The following is an 18,017-nucleotide window of genomic DNA, read 5'->3' as shown; positions in this document are numbered from 1 at the left end:
TGAACTCATAATAATAATATATATAATAATAATAACTTTCCCTTATTTAACTATGATTCCGACCAACCGGAAATAAAGGAAAACTGCCGGTGCTTTCGTTACACCCCCCGCCATATCTCACTAAGCCTCCATTTTCCCCGAGATTGCATGGAACATGCCATCTCCAATTCACGCCGTTGATTTAAAGCTTTTTCAGGATAGAGAAAGCATCTCTATTATTCAAAATCGGTGATATATATTCAACTTTTTGGATGACAATTAAATACCCCTAAATAATATTTACCCCTGAGGCACTGCCCATCCTCGTCAAGTTCGCTCTCCATCACAAAGGGGGGTGCCAGGGCCGTAACGACCCTAAATACGGTCCTGGCTCGAGTGGAAACGGCCGCCACTGACAGATCGCCTCCAGGCCAAATGATCGTATCCAGACGAACGCTACGTCCTGAAACCAGGCCCACCCGTTTCCACTTTAAAGCGTTTGTGGTTTGTGATATATGATCTGGAAAATGTAAAATATATTAGACATTACTTTGGATTTGGACTGTAGGTGTTGGTTTTACGCAAAAAACCTGGACTCAAAATAGGGGGCGATTTCACGGTCACCCAAAAGTCTGGAACTAATAGTGAAAAAAATAAAAGAAGTATTATTTGCTCTAAAAATTCCCTTTTCAATTGAAAAATGGCGTTTTAGTAGAGCATTATTGCCGTTCAAATTGAGTTGACTGGAGTAATGACCCGCTCAACACCTTAACAAGGCATGACAAACGTCTCAACACGGCAACTTCTGGTAAAATTGTAATATTCCACGTTGTTGAAAAGCTGAAAAATGTGAAAAAAAGTGAACTTAATGTGGATATTTCCGGTATGTAAATACGGTTAATGATATGCAAAATCGTCATAAAGCTTGATATCGTCACTATGGTATATATTTTGAGGTTGTGCAATAATTAAACAATAATGAACTGTTTTTCATTCGGTTCTGCTTGTTTTGCCAGATATCGTACTAATACTATTACCGCAGTCGAATGCTCAGCATATGAAATGAAGCTGGTTACAACCAGCGTGCAGTAAAGCCTCACTTTAAGCACTTGTTAGGTGAATAATTTAATTGCTCGAAAAAATAGTCGATTCGGCACAATTTCGGTCATTTTTGACAGCGAAACTGTCAATTTAAAATAGTTTAAATAATAATGACCATCACCGTAATATCATTCAACAGCATTGGTCGAAATGTCGGAACACGTTTGGAATTTTTTGGGTTTTCGAACTATAAAAAAAAATACAGGGTGTGTTCAAAATGACCATGAGAACATTGAAGGAAACGTTTTAATAGATCTGAACAATACGAACTGTCTGCGGTAGGAGGATGACTTCAACTCTCGCCCACGAATACGGGCCCGTTCTTCAGGACCTATCGCACTCGAGGAAAGTCTCCTTAGATTATTTCCTGGTTCACACGGTCATAGAACGAGCCACTTTAAGGGATCTCAACTACACGATCTGTCTTCGGAAGCAAAGTAATCTCAACCCTCGTCCAAGAATGAGGAAACGGTTTTCAGGAGCGGTTGGAGTCAAGAAGGGCCTTCCAAAGAGAGTCTTTCCTGGATCACGGGCACATCAAAGGAATTTGAGCAACAGCACCGACTCATCCGGAGTGGTTTTTTTTAAGTACGAATCAACATCTTGAGAATTAGGCCGGTAATGGAAAAATCTAAAAACATATCTACCATAATATGATGAAGAAGATGGTTGAGGGTATGACGAACTCGCTACCCCGTAGCGAATTCACCCCAGCCACACCAGGTAATTTTTTTTCAAAATAGGTAAGGCATGGTACCAAAGTTTCTGCCCTTATATGTATCCGATAATGCCTAAAATGCAAAATCCAAGAGTAAGACATCGAAGCGCAGAATTAAATAGTTTTCAATGAGGAATAAGTGATACACCTGACAATTAATTCAAAGTTTTATTTTTGCATCACCTCGTAATATTCAGTTCGTCATTCTGGATAGTCTTCATTCCATTCCTGATGAAACTGAATTTTGTATGAACGAAATTTACATAATTTTAGATCTTTTCGGACCGATTCCCTTCATAGTCCAGTTAAACTGCATGCTTGAAGCATAAACAATGATGGATTTTGGGTAAATTTTCTGAGATTTTAGCAAGCACCTCTAGCATCCAAGGTTGATTCGTTTTTCTATTGGTCCCAGAACCAGTTTCTTCAAATTCCTGTATTAATTTCCTGATGTAGGAAGAATTGCTGCTCATTGCATGACGTCTCTGGCGAAATATCTTTGTGGTTCATCAAACCCATAAATAAAAACGGTTTCAACCCGTTGCGCAATTCACTTAGGGTGGTTGGGATGCATTCGGTGGAGGCTGGTGCGTTCATCAATTATCTTCCCCCATCGCATTATGGTAGACATGTTTTTCGATTTTTCCATTTCCGGCATAAGCTTCAAGATATTGGCATTCGTACCTCTAGAAAACCCACCATGCATGTAGGAGTTCGAAAACGCACACCTCCTGTGCTCTAATCTGAAGTAGTCTGAAAAAATTGATATGGGAGAGGACGCGGGTAAACCGTATATGGTAAGGGGGAGGTAAACAATGCCAAGGTACGTTTCCCATCTGGACTCATTCAAGGCATCATGGCCACTATGGAGGAATTCCTAGGAGAGAGCCTAGTAGGGGTGCTCGGAGGTTTGTTCAGGTTTCGTCTTTGGTGGTATTGTTGCCTGGACAGGTATATGCAGCTCATTGGAATGGAGAGCAGCCCGCTTTGAGGACAAAGCGATTGCGGGGGAATGGGGGGACGTTCATACCACTTCTGACAAATTTCTTTTACAAGAATGAAAGAAGCGTTTCATTCTGGGCAACAATAACGTTTTTCTCACAGCTAGGTTCGAATTTTTAGCATATATCGTTCTTTCTAAATCGCTCCTAACAGCCCTTGTTCCTCGATTTAGATACCGGATGTCTCCCACGATTTAGATTTTTTTAATTATTAAATTGCGGGGTTTTCAATTGCTGGAAACCTAAGAGGTAAAGTCAGTCGAGGTATAACCTAGACGATAAGCTTACCTGCTGTATTATTATTAATGCTACGCTCAGGAACTAAGTTAAGAATCTCGAAATTCGCAACTAATGATTTGTCCACTTTGTCAACGCCAATTTCTTGAATAAACTTTTTCCCCGACAGGGCTTCTGTACATTCTAATTTTAATTCGCTGAAACAAAAAAAAAAGTCGTATTATTCCTTGAAAATGGAATTCTCTGAAATAAACGTACATAAGTTTAAGTGCTTATTCCCACCTCGATTAAACTGATAAAACCCATCAATCTCAACAAATACACGCATTACCCTAAAGTTACTTTACTAACATTCGAGCTCTATCTCCGCTCTAAGTAGGAGGTCCATAAAGCCATTATTGTCATCAGTGTATAAATTAGAACATCACAATGGCCCATTTTTGTGAGTGAGTATATATTTCCGGGTAAAAAACGAAAGAGATTAGTCACCTGAACTGGACGGAACTTAAAAGCGTTAAAAGAATGTTGAGTTGTAGTGCTCTAAATACCCAGTTTCCACAGAAAAATAATTAATGGAACCTTTTATAAGCCGTAGCTGCGACATCAAAGCCTCAACTATAAACAAGCATCAATTGGTATATTTTTGGGCCACTCGTTTAATTTAACTCGGCAGTGGCAATTAGATTTTTATTATGCGGGAAATGGTGTTATTTTGGGAATTTTTCATTAACACTTTTAGGGAACGAAGATTCAAATTCGAAGCTTTACGGACGCATGGGCGGCCGTTACGCACGTTGCTAAATGATCAGGCGGCCGTTATGCACGTCACCAAAGTTTGGGCGCCGCGTAGGCGCGGTTCCAGTCGGCCGCGATTAGCAGTCCCATACGTATGATAATTCTGAAGAACTGGTTAAATTTAGAACATAATCCCTGACGCTCGTATATCACAACTGTCACCGAAACTATCGATATTCCGTATCCGCTGATCCTGGATAATTTTGGATAAATGGAAATTGCCTTTTGTGTGAAAATTTAAAAGTTGTACCACTTGCACGAGCGAAAATTATCGAGTTTTCTGGATAGTTTTGTAAATTTTTACTTCCAGTTCAACCGGAAGTGACTCCAACTTTCGATATTTAAATAGGGTATCCTCTCATCGAGATTTTTCGTTGAAATTTTTAGGGGATGAAACGGTATTTCGAATTGAAGGCTCACTGAATCTCGATTTTTACGGTCTACCAATTACTCTGGAAGCCTTTCTGTGCGTTACTAAATAGCCTGGCAGCTGTTATTAACATTACTAATTATTATTATTTTTAATGGCGCTAGCTGAAGTTTGACAGGAATTGGTATTTAAACGGAGCACCCTGTGCTTTTTTGCAATTTTAAACGTAGAAAATCGTTCTACGTACGACAGCTTCATTACGGGTAGTATTTTATCGTAAATGTATATTTTTCGATCAAATTTAAAGTTGAGAATTACCGAGAGAAATTCTCTCGAATCGCTTTAGCTTCGGCTTCTGACTGTGCGGAAGACGCCAAATTTTATTATACATATATGTTTTTACTTTCTAAAATATCACAAAGACCGTAACGCACGTGCTCATTGGCTCATAGGAAATATGAGCCTTGAAACGGAAAGTTTCAAAATCCGGCATAAAAAAGACTCGGCAGGCCTCAGAACCACATAATTCTCAAATTAATAAACCTCAATCCCACTAAAAAGCTTTAAAAAATTGTTAATTTAGACATAATAAACTATTGAATGCAAGAATGGAAAAATGCTGTTATGCCCTTTGGGAAGTAATGTAATATTAAAAATATAAAATTTTTATACGGGGTAAGTTTTTTTCGATAATTAATGAAGGGATCTCGGAAACTGGCAATTACGAAGTCGATTAAATGGGAAACAATTGCAGTTTTAAAGGACCTATTTAAAGCCACTTTCGGGGTTTTGAAACAGTTTATGGCTTATTAGATATTTAGCACAAGTCGACATTTATCGATTCCTTTTTATCGATTTAACGGCGTCATTATTGTTTCTATAGAAATTATGTTATTGCCAATATTATAGACAAATTTTCCTTGAAAAAGATAAGCTGATCAGATTTCTTTTTTTTTTTAACGGAAAGCATAGTAGGTTTCTTCGGGTTAGTTCCGGTCAGTTCAGATTAGTAGACAATTGTTTCTCAAAAATGGCGGACTTACAGGTATTTTTAAATCCAATATTGCAATTTCAAGATGGCCGACCATAAAATCGCCAAGCTGGTTTATTATCTGTTTGACGTTGACTGCGCGCATTACTTAAGTCAGATATAAATTTAAGTTTCGGAATTGCTTTTATGAGAATTGTTCCAATCGAGGAATTATTAAAAATAAAAAAGTTTTCGAAATGAATTTTTAAACCTGGAAAAACGGGATGTTGTCGGATGCTATTCCTTTCTACGAGGGGCGAAACAAAGTTCACAGAAGAAATTATGAATAATAGCTGGAAAAATGATGAATAGTACATGAAGCTCTTAGGGAAGCGGTCGAGGAAGCTTTCAATATTGTCGATGGGCGTTCACTTGGAAAAACTACAATGTCAGTTTTGAAGCGATGCAATACATGCGTAAATAATAATGGGGTCCGTTTTCAACGTCTGAATTATTAATAATCCATCAAATAATTGATAAATAGTGGGTCATGAATACGTATCAGCTTTTTCGCAATTTAAACAATTTTATCAAAGCAAATCAAAAACTGAAATTAATACCTGAAAAGTGATGCGAGCCGACAGCGTCGAACAAACAATAACTCAATATGAACGATTTTATGGTCAACTATCTTAAAATTGTATGTCGGATTTAAGAAAAAAATATAAGTCCGCCATTTTGAAAAGTACTTCTTTGCTCAACGGTACCATTTTAAATTTTAAATAAGCCGAAACCTACTATATGCTTTTTATTAAAAAAAAAAGAAGATTATGCTGTATCTCAAAAATGACAACGATCAGAAGAAAATTTGATTTTTGCTAAATATCTCGTAATCAATGGACTTTTTCAAGAAACAAGATAAGTGGTTTTAAATTGTTCCCTTAAAGCTCCATTTCGTTCACATTTTATCGATTTCGTAACCTGACTAGGTTCCAAGCTCCCTTCATGGACCATCGAAAAGGACTCAGCCTCTATAAAATAGTAAAAAAGTTGCTTTGCCCATTTTCAATAGTCACCCTATATGTGGCTGTTTCACTTGAAGTGCCCTATATAATTTATTGAAAAGATTTACACATAATCAAAACTGTCCAGCCCCAGTCGGTTTGCGGTTATCATTATTTCTGAACAGTTTCCGTCATTAACAGCGAATTAAAATTAGTTAACAACCCTTCCAATCCATCAACATTCTAGCCATATAGAAAATAATATGGATTAAATTGCTATTCATGAAATTTGCCACATATTGTCTGTAAATTCACTATTAAATTAACAGTTATATGCACCACCATATTGATCCATCGGAAAAATTCAGTTCTTTCGTTAACCCTCATCTACGATTATACCGAGCCTCTATTAGTTTATGTCCTAACATCATTTAACACTTTCTGGGTCGATTTTTTTTTATCTGCATCTAAATTAAACCGTAATCATGCCGGAGGAAAGTGTCTTTTTGTGTGTCAGTGTATAACATGAATGTGTTTATTTTCAGGCGGATCCTGAAATCCACCACATCCAGAATGAAAAATATAAATAAAAATGTCAAAAGGGATTTCCAAGTGATTATTTCACAAAAGTTCTACGACAATATAAAACACCTGCTGTTTATCAATAGATTAATTGGGCTGTTTCCGATAGCTGTGACCGAGAAAAACGGCCATTACACCCTGGAATGGTCATGGCTGAAAGTTATTATTACGAACGTGTTCGTGTTCCTCTATGGTATGGTATTAACAACAATTAGGTCACATTACAAAGATACTTCAATTTCGTCATTTTCAAGCCACGTTAACTCTAATTGGACTTACTCTTTCATATCACGTAGACGTAGTCTACAATGTCAGACTTAAAGGGTTATCAGCTTTAATGTGCACTTTGGCTGAAATTATAACACTAGTATCCACTTGGATTATAGGGCAAGTGTACGCTTCCTTTACGTTCAAGGAGTTTTGGCAATATTTGATTTTCCTTACCAAGGTGAAAATGGAGGATCATTGCATTCAAGAGTTGAACATTTTAGTCATTACGTTTTAAGTTCGATGAGGTAATTGGACCACTACCGCCCTCCAAGAAAATCATTGTAGTCGTCCTCATGGCATACACTTTCACGTTCACATGTCTGGGAATGGACGTATATATGTGGGCTCAGATAGTTGTCCCCGAAATCGGAGCTTTTCAGTTCATCTGGCAATTGGTACCATTCTACTTCACCTACGTATTTACTGTGACCATGGAAGTGAACATCTGGATAACCATCCATGGTATCACGGCCAGGGCTCGGAAGCTCAACAATCTGATTCTTCACATATCCTATGAAGATGATTCGGTCTTCATAGTCAAGTTTCCTACTGGCCCGCGGAAAAATCTGCTTCAAAGCAATAGTGCGTTGTTGATAGCAGAGCGATGAGGGCCGGGAGTTTTCAAATTTTATTGCTTTTAGTGTTGACTTCAAGCATGTTGAGGAAATTCATTGCGGCTTATGATAGTTTGGCGGAGGCTAACAGAGCCCTGGTTAAGTTCTATGGATTGAGCATGATAGTAAGTACCGATTTGCACCATAAGTATCATGGTAATCCAATCTTTGCAGGCAACACTTTCTCATTCGATTTTGGATCGAATTTTTGTGTTTAACTTTCGAATGAAATTGAAAAATTTCAGATAATGTTGGGAAACGTAATAGTGTGCTTAGTGATAACTCCTTATGTCCTATATCAACAAATCCTCAACGCCAAAGACGAGAATTTCCTTTTCACCCAAACTTACTGGATGATATGTCACGTTCTTCGTTTACTATTTTTGGTAGAGCCATGCCACTCTGGGTACACTATGGTAAGATGTTTGATCAACCAACATCAAAGATAAATATTCTCGAATTACAAATAAGCTCCAATTAATGCCTTTAGGGGCGGGAAATCAGGAAGACGGTGACTAAGCTTTTAAGCCTCGATTTACCCAAAGTGGCTTATAAACAAGTAAGTTTCGTAAGGACCAGTTTTTCAATTGCCAGGTATTTCGCGTGCAACTAACAAGAACTAATTGCATGTGAAGCCAGTGATAAGTCGGTATCCGGTATTAAGGACCGGTTTTTCAACGTCTAATTATGGAGGTTCTAACTAGCAGTTAAGATGTTTTAGTAGAACTAAGGGTAACTAACTAAAAATGGCAAAGACAGTTTGACCGACAGTTAGTCTTGGCTGCAAGTTATTTCACACGCACTTTTAGCAACATTAAAGGTGATCATTTGAATAAATTTGTGAATTTTAGGCGAAAATCCTGCTGATGGTTATCAATGAAAATAAAATCGAATTCAGTGCTGCAGGTTTGGCATTAATCGACCGGAGTCTTTTGCCTATAGTAAGTACTCGAAAATTTTCCTAGAAAAACCTAACTCAACGATTTGTTTTCAGATAGGAAGCGCAGTTTTCACATACCTGACCATCTTATTCCAATACAAAAATAATTCTTAGTTTACGTTGTTTACTTCAAGTTACGTTTTTCTGCGGCCTTCGTTACGACTATAATCATCAGAAATGTGCACGATGTCTCCGAACATTGCACAATAAATTCAACCACGTGTTCTAGATCCCGAAATATGACGAAAAATTTATATAAACATATATCGAAAGATGCTTTAGTTTGAATATACAGGGTGTGCATCGTTGGTTTCTGAGGATGGTTTTTTATTTAAAGTTCCGAAACATTTTCAGATAAATTGATTAAATTTTCTACTTTATTTTAGCTTTTCGTGCTACTTCTGAGCCTCTGTAAAGAAATTGCCGCATTTTTCCACGGGCGAGTAATACAGGGGGGTGGCATTTAGACAGTACGTAAATTTTTTTGGATTTAATTTCCTTGGCAATTTTTTAAGAAATATGTGAAATATCGAGATTTTTACGCAAAAAAGGTTCTTTTGTGGAAAGTCGAAATCTCCAACAGTTTTCGAGATAATCGAAATTTACCAAATCTGCGAATACTATTTTTTATTAAATACGTGTTCGATTTAAAACTGTTTTTTATTCATTTAATTTTATTTCCATTCATCATTGTCATCTTGGCCACCAGACTTTATTATAATAATAAATGGCTCAAAGAAAAACAAAAATATTTTTGGTTTCATCTCGAGGCCATTTGGGCTTTAAATCCGACGTTTATTTTGTAAAATCTGGTATCGCCCCCTCCGATTTGTTAAATCACGGTTTTCTCAAAAACTACTGGAGATTTCGCCTTTCAATAAGAGTACCTTTCTACGTAAAAATAATCAAGTGGAATACATGGTTAGATTTATGATGCTAGGTTCAGAGGCGTCTTGTACACAAGTAGTTATGAGCAGTTCACGCCAGCTAGCGTGATTTTAAGACTACGTTTGAAGCTGTTTGGTCTCATCCAAATATTTATTGAATTGGATTAACTTCACCTTTGGCTCGAGAACCATCGCTCGCTATGTTTACTCAAAACTCAGGAAAGTTGAAATAAGCACCTCACGGCCGAATAAATAGCGCAGTTCCGCTCACAGAGTTTTCCTAAAGAGGAATTTCAAAAGCAGTTACACAATTTAGCCAGACGCATAATCCATTTTATCCGGCTTTTCTCCTTTAGGGCATTGTTGTTTCGACTTGCCTCGTTACAATTACCTTCAGATTGTCGATTTTCATCCAAAATAATACATATCCGGAAGATCGCAAAATTACGTCCCTTTGAACATTTGCTTCGCCCTTATCGACTTGTTCTGGTAAAATAAAATGCGGTGGTTGCAACAGTTCAAAACGCTATTTACGCCCTTCTGGATCTCTTTTACGCTAAAATTAACGAAGTTAACGCTGCCTTGTCGTAAACAAGTTGGAAAGTTACGCAAACTGCGGCAGTAATTCACGTGGATAGCACCAATAAAAGCTCGTAGTGTAGCAGGTTGGCTCCTGGAAGGAAACACCAATTTGATCAGGCCCGAATGTGCTACGCAATCTGTTTCAATTAAAGTAGTTTTAAACGAGTTTAATCTATTCCTAATTCTGGTGTCTAAAAGTTTTCTAATTTAATACCAGCCATAAACCTCAATAAGCGACTAATTCGTGAGAGAAGAGAGAACGCAGTAGGTATTTATCTTAAACGCTTAAATTCTGAGAGAAATTCGAAATTTGGATTTTATTTCCAGGAAATATGAATCGGATACCGCGCCAATATCGTAATAAATTGTCAAGACAAAATAGGTCAAACTGTCCCACTATTTCATGTCCTCCGTGGCGAGGGACGGAGGGAGGTTGGTGGAAAAATAAAGAATGAAGCTTTTCCTCTAATTAATTTAAACGAAACGGTTGTAGAGCGAGTTTTGCTGCTGCTTTATTTCAGGTTTCTTTCACCGTCTAAATAGATTTTCCAGATACAAAGCTTTGAATCGGGCTGCCATTGGTCACACTAATTTACCCCAAATGAGTGATTTATTGGACTTCCGATAACTCGAGCTCTGGATAAATGAGAATGTTTTATCAATGTCAATTACAAACGCGTGGAATTGGAATAACTTTATTATATGATTCCATCTATGTCAAGTTCAAAACTTCGAAATAAAAGTTGTTTAAACCAGGCTCATAACATGGCGGTGTAGGTACAAAATTACTCAATCGTATAGACGCATTAGTATAAATTACTCAATAGAAACACTAAATTACTAATTGTATGTACAAAATTACTCAAATTTACTCGAACGCCAGTAATTGCGTCAACTACTTGGGCATTATGAATGAATTCCATTACTACCATTGTCAAGAGTATATCTGCCATACTCCCAAAGCAATAAACGCTGAGGTTTACTTTAAGTTTGACGCAGTTATTTGTTGCAAACCCGGAAACTTTGTTAATTTTAGTACAGGATGAGCTGGATAAGGATTATATAGCAGCGGTTATTACAAGGGCCAGAGTGGAGAAGGGACAATATAGATCCAGGGCGGTTTCGCATGCCCGACGCCTCAATTACTTGAAAATGTAGACGAAGCGGTAGGTAAATTGCCTTTTAATATGCTAATTAAATCGGAAAAGTCGTTTAAAAAGCTCTGGAATGTACCACAATACACAAGAGCCGTCAATATGTATACAGAATAATAGCAACAGCTCTTATATACTTTTTCTACCAAAAAATGCTCCAAGCACAAGCTGCAAAGCTAACGTGTTATCACTTTTTGATGAACTTAAATTCTTTGTTCTTATTCCATAAGATTCCAACGAGGTCTAACTTTAGTTTCTCAAACATCACTCTCTATTTGCCAATTATTTTATGGAATTTACACTCATTTGCGCATAAACACATCAAATTTAATGCGGGTCAGGTAAGAAAAGTTTTGATAAAAAAATTATTTTCCTTATTTTATTGAATAAAATCAAAATCGATGAGAAAAGCAAAATAGTAAAAACAACCTTTGTTTTTTTCCGAAGTCGAGTGAATACTATTCCGAAAATTTTAATATTAAATTTAAAAAAATGCAGCACCAGTTTCTGACTTGGTAAAATAGAGTAGCCGGCCCGGTCACCTGATTTAAATCCCTGTAACTTTTTCCTTTGGGGCCATTTAAAAAATCAAGTTATAAGGATCGGCCCATTAAAGTGGATGACTGGAGGGCTCTTTCCGTCGGCATAAAGCAATCAATGAGGCACGACACCTCTGTTCAGGTGAGAATACCATTTATGCGAGGAATAGAATTGTATTTAGGTAATGATGGGCGAGGTTGTGAGCAAATACTTTGAAAATTAAATGACAACTAATTCTTGTAGGTAGTAAATTGTTACTTTGCTTTTTTATCAATTTTAATTTTTTTTAATAAAATAAGAAAAACAATTTTTTTCTAGAATTTTTTTTTAATCTAATCTCAACAAAGTTCGATATGTCTGTATGTGTAAATAAATGCAGATCTCATAAAATACTTCGGAAATAGAGGGTGACATTTGAAAAAGTAAGTTAGGGTGTTATGGGGTAAGAAAAAAGTGCCAAAAAAACCAGCCGATTTACTTTCACCTCAATCACGTTTTCACAGGATAAACTAAAAAGTCATTCCCATTATTCCATATATGTATATATCGAACCCTGAATAACACGAAGCACCAGATAATGATTTTATGCGCTCGTCGTAATACTCATTAAAAAAAAATTAAGATTTTACTGATATTTTTTAATTTTCCCAATCGCGTTTGATATTCGAAACGCGACAGGAAAATAAATTAAATTGGCTTAAGGGTGTTTGAATAAATAATAAAAAACGACATTTCTGTATTTACACGTGGTGCACATTGTCACTCAACCATCACTTTTAACGCGGCCGAGAGGTCTTTGATACGACGTAAACGCGCAAAAGCATACTCAATTGTTTCAACCATCATGGCGTTGCAACGTCACTTGCACCGGAAGGGTAAAAAGAAATTAATTTTAGAACGTCTAATAATGCCCTGATCCTGGCTGGTTATTATCATTGACCAAAACATACATTTCGGTCAGATTATTTTCTGAACGTTAGTGGTATGCTACAGTATCATGCTCTTCATAGCATGGCGTTTCGTCGCATGGCACGTAGGTGGTTCCACCTATGGTATAATAGCGCCATCTGTACCGCTTGTCCCAGCTCCATACCATACATGGCGCTTTGCATAACTCATCGTATAACACATTAATTTTAGAATTTGCGAAATTCTTCAAAGACAGGTTGATTTGCAATTTTGTTTTGTTCGTGAGCGGTAGCAGACATTTCCCTAATCTTCTTTCTGCCTCCCCAAAATCACGTGTTTATGAATCCCTGAAAACCATTTTTAGATTAAAACGGACTAAAATTAATCATTATTATCGTCAGTTTTGTCCGATAATTTGAAAAAAGAAAAACTGGTTATTTCCAGTTTCGACCAATCACGGCGAGGGTTCGCTTACACTGACACGAGACCGATACAATTTGTCCGCAGCTTCCTAAAGTCAATAGGAAATATCAGTGGACTTCCAAGTTTCCGGTCTATATAGGGAAAACTTTAGTACATCTAAAGCTACAGTAATTTATTTGTCAATCGAGCTTGCTATCAATTTTGAGCTTTGAAAGAGATCTTGAAGGAATTAAATTTTGCCGATCCTATAGAAAATTTAGTTAACATTTCTCTGAGCAAGTAGATTTAAGTTTCGTGCTGCTTTTAATATATCGATACTTTTAATTTATTATTTTATTATATATTGAGCCATGCTGCATGCTTTATTAGCAATTTTATGGCGGAGCACGAAAAAAAAACATGTATCGATTAGTTTAACAAATCGGGCTTTAACGAAGTATGAAAGTATAGTTACTCGTGCGGCACCAAATGGCGGTTTACTGCATCACCTCTAGCTCGCGCGTAAGTGCCATTCATGGGGTAAGTTTTTTTTGAGCAAGTTACGCACTTCTCCAACGGCTTAAACACCGAAAAAAGGCTTTTACTTCATAAAAGCTCGAAATTTCACTCAGCTGTCGTCAAAACGGTCATGCGGAAAACGATTCCGGAATTAGGGTTCAAGAAATAATTTCATCGTCTTGTCCCTGCGCACGCACCGCCAATGTGCGTTCGGAATGATTATGCGAAAATCGAAGACCGTTTGACGTAATCTCCGAATCGGCAATATTCCGCTATTCTTTCAGTCACAGAAGATATTCTATTATACGACGAGTGAGCATAACGAATGCGACGCTTGCGCACGGTGCAGACGCAGGCGCGTGCAAGTGGTGCAGAAAGTCATATTAGTGGGAATTAGCCAAGAAAACTTCTGATGGGTTCAGTGTCGTACAGGTTCGATTTATATCTTATATAACAGACCTTTGGAACGGCACGATATGGAAATCCATAAAAGATTTACATTTACGAGAATCGTCATTGCGACGGATTTTACAAAAACCACTATAAAATATTTATAAGGGTATCTGAACGGAAGCTTATGCTTATTTTTACGACCACACGGACATTTCAGACACAACGGATTTCTGTGATATGAGCCCTTGAGCAGATTTTTACTGCATCTAATTTGCAACGGGGAGATGGGAACTAGTAGAACAGAGGTGAAATAAAATATAACTGGAGAACATCGGCCATTTTTGCATAATCACTCATAACGCGTGGTTCAATAAAACATTTTTATTTCTTTAATTGCGAAAACATGAGAGCGCATAGTTTTATGGGCCGGTTTCAGTGCATTTTTAGCACGCAAAACTCGCCATGAGGCGAAATTCCCTCAAAAAGTCCTGTTTGTGATTTTTTGCACGGGGCGGAACGGCCAAATGGATTAAATTCAATATTTAGACTTTCCGACGTTTGCGGAAAAAATACCGAGACACGTCAATTTTTGATTCCGAAATTACATCCTGTAACGTAAAAATTTTATCCCTAAATTCGACCCCCTTTACGTGACAATTGCGACCCCCGAACTCTTAAGTTGGAGGCATGGGTTCGTGGCACCTCAATTGAGAGGGCTTTTCATTCTCTGGTCAAAACTGGTGTGGTCTTAGGCTTTATTATAAACAATAGTAGAAAAGAAATTATGTAATTAACTTCGTTCCCTAGAATAAAATTAAAAGTTGATAACTAATACCATTTCGCTATTCAGGCTCAATGCACTGTCAGAGGCAAGTCTCGGATCTCTTGGCAGTATCCTAATCGTAAGTAAAAATGTCTTCTAACGTTAGTCAACATCTGAGGCGTAACCGATCTACTCGCGACCGTCATTCTCCTTTTTAAGTCAGCCAAACCCCGTGGTTTAGATCTGCACACAATACTCTTTACATATCCCCTTGAGAAGAGCTTTAACAGAGAGAGATCAAGAATAAAAATATCTTTCAGAAAGGGTATCACGAGCCCAGACTTTCAATTAAAAATGTTTCGGGGTTGCAATTGTCAGCCAAAAGGGGTTTGGAATTTGCTGATGCAATTTCAGAATCTGAAGTTGACGTGTTTCGATATTTTCTTCCACACATGTCGATGTGCAAAAAGGCTTCTCAAGGTATGATCGGCGGCCCGCACGCGTTCGTCTCGCGTGCAACGTTTCACGCTCGTGCGTTAAGGGTCACTCTCGGCTCGTTAGGTAAATAACCAAGTTTACGCGGACGTCGACGGCCCTCCAATTTAATATTTTATGACTTTCGCGATGTCTAGAACCTTCACGTGGTGTACGCAGCAAGGAACGTTACTTTCTGTTACACCTCAAAAATGAAAACGAGCAGAATGAATCGAATTCGCTTCAATGAGAATATTTGGCCAGCTGCGAATGGTCTCTTAAACTTGCCCCATTAACCCGACCATGGAACTCTGATACTTTTTCAGATCCCTTCGCTGACCAACTTACTCTGTGTAATTTTTAACAACGCATATTCAGCCCTGCTAGGGCGAGAAAGGTGTCCTCCTCTCCGACTGACAATAATATCATTTTCCTAATGACCTTTGGTGCTAGAAGGCTGTAAATTTGCATGTCAGGTGGAGGGTTTAGCCACGTTGCGGCGTGAACCTCATTGGGAGGAGATTTCAATTTGAGCGAAACTCTTTCGTAAGTGATGGCAGAGGGGCACCTCTTTTATTTAATCTGCCTTCAATTGCTACCTAATAGCTTAATAAATACAGGTAGTTTTAAGCACGTGCGTCAATAACGTCCTTTAATTAATCGCTAAGGCAAGTGTGACAATGTTGTAACTGTACACGTGACAATTTTATCCACCAATAGTGTTCAACGTGACACTTCACGGCACGATCACCTGTCTTGTTTTACAAGTTAATTTATATATATATATATATGTACAGTGTGTCGCCAATGATCTTAGCCAGCATTATTTCGATATCTCATAGCAGGGCGAAAAGGAAAGCGGTTTGAGTACACAAGTTATAATATGGGAACGGAGGTACGGGCTATACCTAATTTTATTTGTTAAATATTATTATTTTTGCTTCGAAATCGAACTCCCTGTATATGGTTGCTTTTGGCAAATTTCTGCGATTATTTCAACAGGGTACGCCAAATCTAGTATCTCCCGCAAATTTCAGTAAATGTTCGCGTGCGGTGAAATCTTTACGCTACGTAAAATGTGCTAACACACGCGTGCGCTAGAGCAACTGAAAATCTTCTCAATAATTTCTTTCTACGTTTTTTCTCTTCTGTAATTCAATGATTTTTTTTATATTCGGGTGCGAAAAACAGCACGCCAAATAAAAGATTTTCGCACGTATTTTCACTGCCAATTTATCGAGTTTAACTGCCTTCGTTCTCTGGAAATATCTCTAAACATCTTTGTCAAAACTTAATTAATAAGACAATTAAACCTGATGAAAAGGCAATTGAACTGGAATCGGAATTTAATTTTTTCTCATTAAATTTTAAAATCTCGATGCATCCCACGGTACTCTCCTGCAAAAGTGACACTGACAGACAGAGCGACGACTGATGTTCGTCGGGCGGCACATCTGAGGGCTAATTATAGATATTCTGGAACGTGTCTCTTCACACGTTCGTTAGAAAAATGAGTGTCGTTTTACTGATATTAGATGTCCGCCATAGGGACATATTTTTTCATAAAAAAAAAACATAAAATAAACACCGAAAACGAAAACACAAGAGTTTGAGACGTCGCGTTGCCTTAATTGCTCCTTCCGGAGAGTAAGTGTTTCAACGAAAGCCTTCTCAACTTGATGGTCGCTAATTACCATCTTATGGAAACTTTTTACACTAAATTGTTTTAAATCCCCCATTCTGAAATTAAAATTCCGACGTTTAAGAGATGGAAGTTCGTGGCGATTAAACGGAAATATAATATAAATTAGGAACGCATCTCTAACAAATTTAATTTAAAACTTTTTACCTGGTCCTGGAGTATTGAAAAATGTCGGCCGCACGGCGATTTGGCCATTGTAATCTCGTTTGTGGAGCGAACATTTGCAGAATTACAATTAGGTACTTAAGTCAATACGGTATTCTGCGAATGGAATTATCTCTTGATTACGATTTAAGGAAAATTAGTAGCATTAGCTTTAGGTTACAACTACATTTCGTTAAATGAGTCTCGGTTCTTTTTTGAAAGTCAAACATTTACATTGGAAAAGATTCGGAAACTAAAATAAAATTTTCATAAATTTTCTACTATTTTCAATTCATTACCCGCACTGCGAGAACAATAAGACACACGTTACAAGGGCGACGAGAGCTTACGAGCGAGACGAAAGCTTGCGACATACCAGGAAGCGGTATAAGTTGAACAGTATCGAGCAGTGCACGATCCATCTCCCACAACTTATCAAGCTCCATAGCATTAAACGAATAACGGCTACGCCAGCTATTTGATCATACACTTATTGAACCCTCAATAAATGTGACCAGCTGCAAAAGTGAGTTTTTACTTGTTAGTATATCGAAATCCTGGAGGACCGCATACAAGGTGTCGGGAAAGGTCACGTCACGAACACAAGAGGTTACGCATAGAGGACCAAAAGTCTCGCGTAAATTTGTTAAATTTTGAAGGAAACGTTTTCCGTGAAAATACTGGAAAACGTCAAATGTTTGTCGACGTAACAGCCACGTATACAGGGTTGCCCATGAAGTAGATAAATAAACTTCTTTGTTTCTTTCTTATGCAACCCCTCGTATAATTTGACGTGTTTGAGTTCTATGAGAAATTCTGAGCACACTTCGTGCAATATACCGCTTGTCTGCACAGGGTGGCCCAATTTTAAGGCTTCGGGATTTACTCAGAATCTGATAATATTAAAACTCTAATGTTTCTGGGTTTTATTTTCAGCAAAAAATTATCGGCGAAAACTCGATTCCTC

The 18,017-nt window shown here is 37.6% G+C and overlaps 2 protein-coding genes across 12 annotated transcripts in view; one reads left to right on the top strand and one right to left on the bottom strand.

Moving 5' to 3' along the window:
• The window catches only part of LOC136343171 (uncharacterized), an 83,188-nt gene that overhangs the window by 18,851 nt on the left and 46,320 nt on the right, over positions 1-18,017 (bottom strand). For all 11 annotated transcript variants that reach the window (XM_066289702.1, XM_066289706.1, XM_066289708.1 and 8 more), the window contains exons 5-6: positions 3,088-3,233; positions 284-499 (exon numbers count right to left, since the gene is read on the bottom strand). In XM_066289702.1, coding sequence (XP_066145799.1) covers positions 284-499; positions 3,088-3,233 — 362 coding nt within the window. The remainder of the gene's footprint in view (positions 1-283; positions 500-3,087; positions 3,234-18,017) is intronic.
• Positions 5,500-8,695, top strand: Gr43a (Gustatory receptor 43a). Its single transcript, XM_066289408.1, has 9 exons — positions 5,500-5,619; positions 6,721-6,950; positions 7,012-7,205; positions 7,264-7,609; positions 7,669-7,766; positions 7,887-8,057; positions 8,132-8,200; positions 8,493-8,582; positions 8,636-8,695. Coding segments are annotated over exons 1-9 (1,260 nt in total). The 5' UTR covers positions 5,500-5,617.

Source organism: Euwallacea fornicatus, chromosome 13, assembly GCF_040115645.1.
Source record: "Euwallacea fornicatus isolate EFF26 chromosome 13, ASM4011564v1, whole genome shotgun sequence".
NCBI classification, from domain to species: domain Eukaryota; kingdom Metazoa; phylum Arthropoda; class Insecta; order Coleoptera; family Curculionidae; genus Euwallacea; species Euwallacea fornicatus.
Note: the sequence above shows the minus strand (reverse complement) of the source record. Positions and strands in the feature narration are given on the sequence as shown.

Excerpts from the sequence above, each read along its gene's own strand:
- Gr43a (XM_066289408.1), top strand. Across the intron at positions 7,767-7,886 it reads TCTATGGATTGAGCATGATA|ATAATGTTGGGAAACGTAAT; the intron begins GTAAGTACCGAT and ends GAAAAATTTCAG. Across the intron at positions 8,058-8,131 it reads GCCACTCTGGGTACACTATG|GGGCGGGAAATCAGGAAGAC; the intron begins GTAAGATGTTTG and ends TAATGCCTTTAG.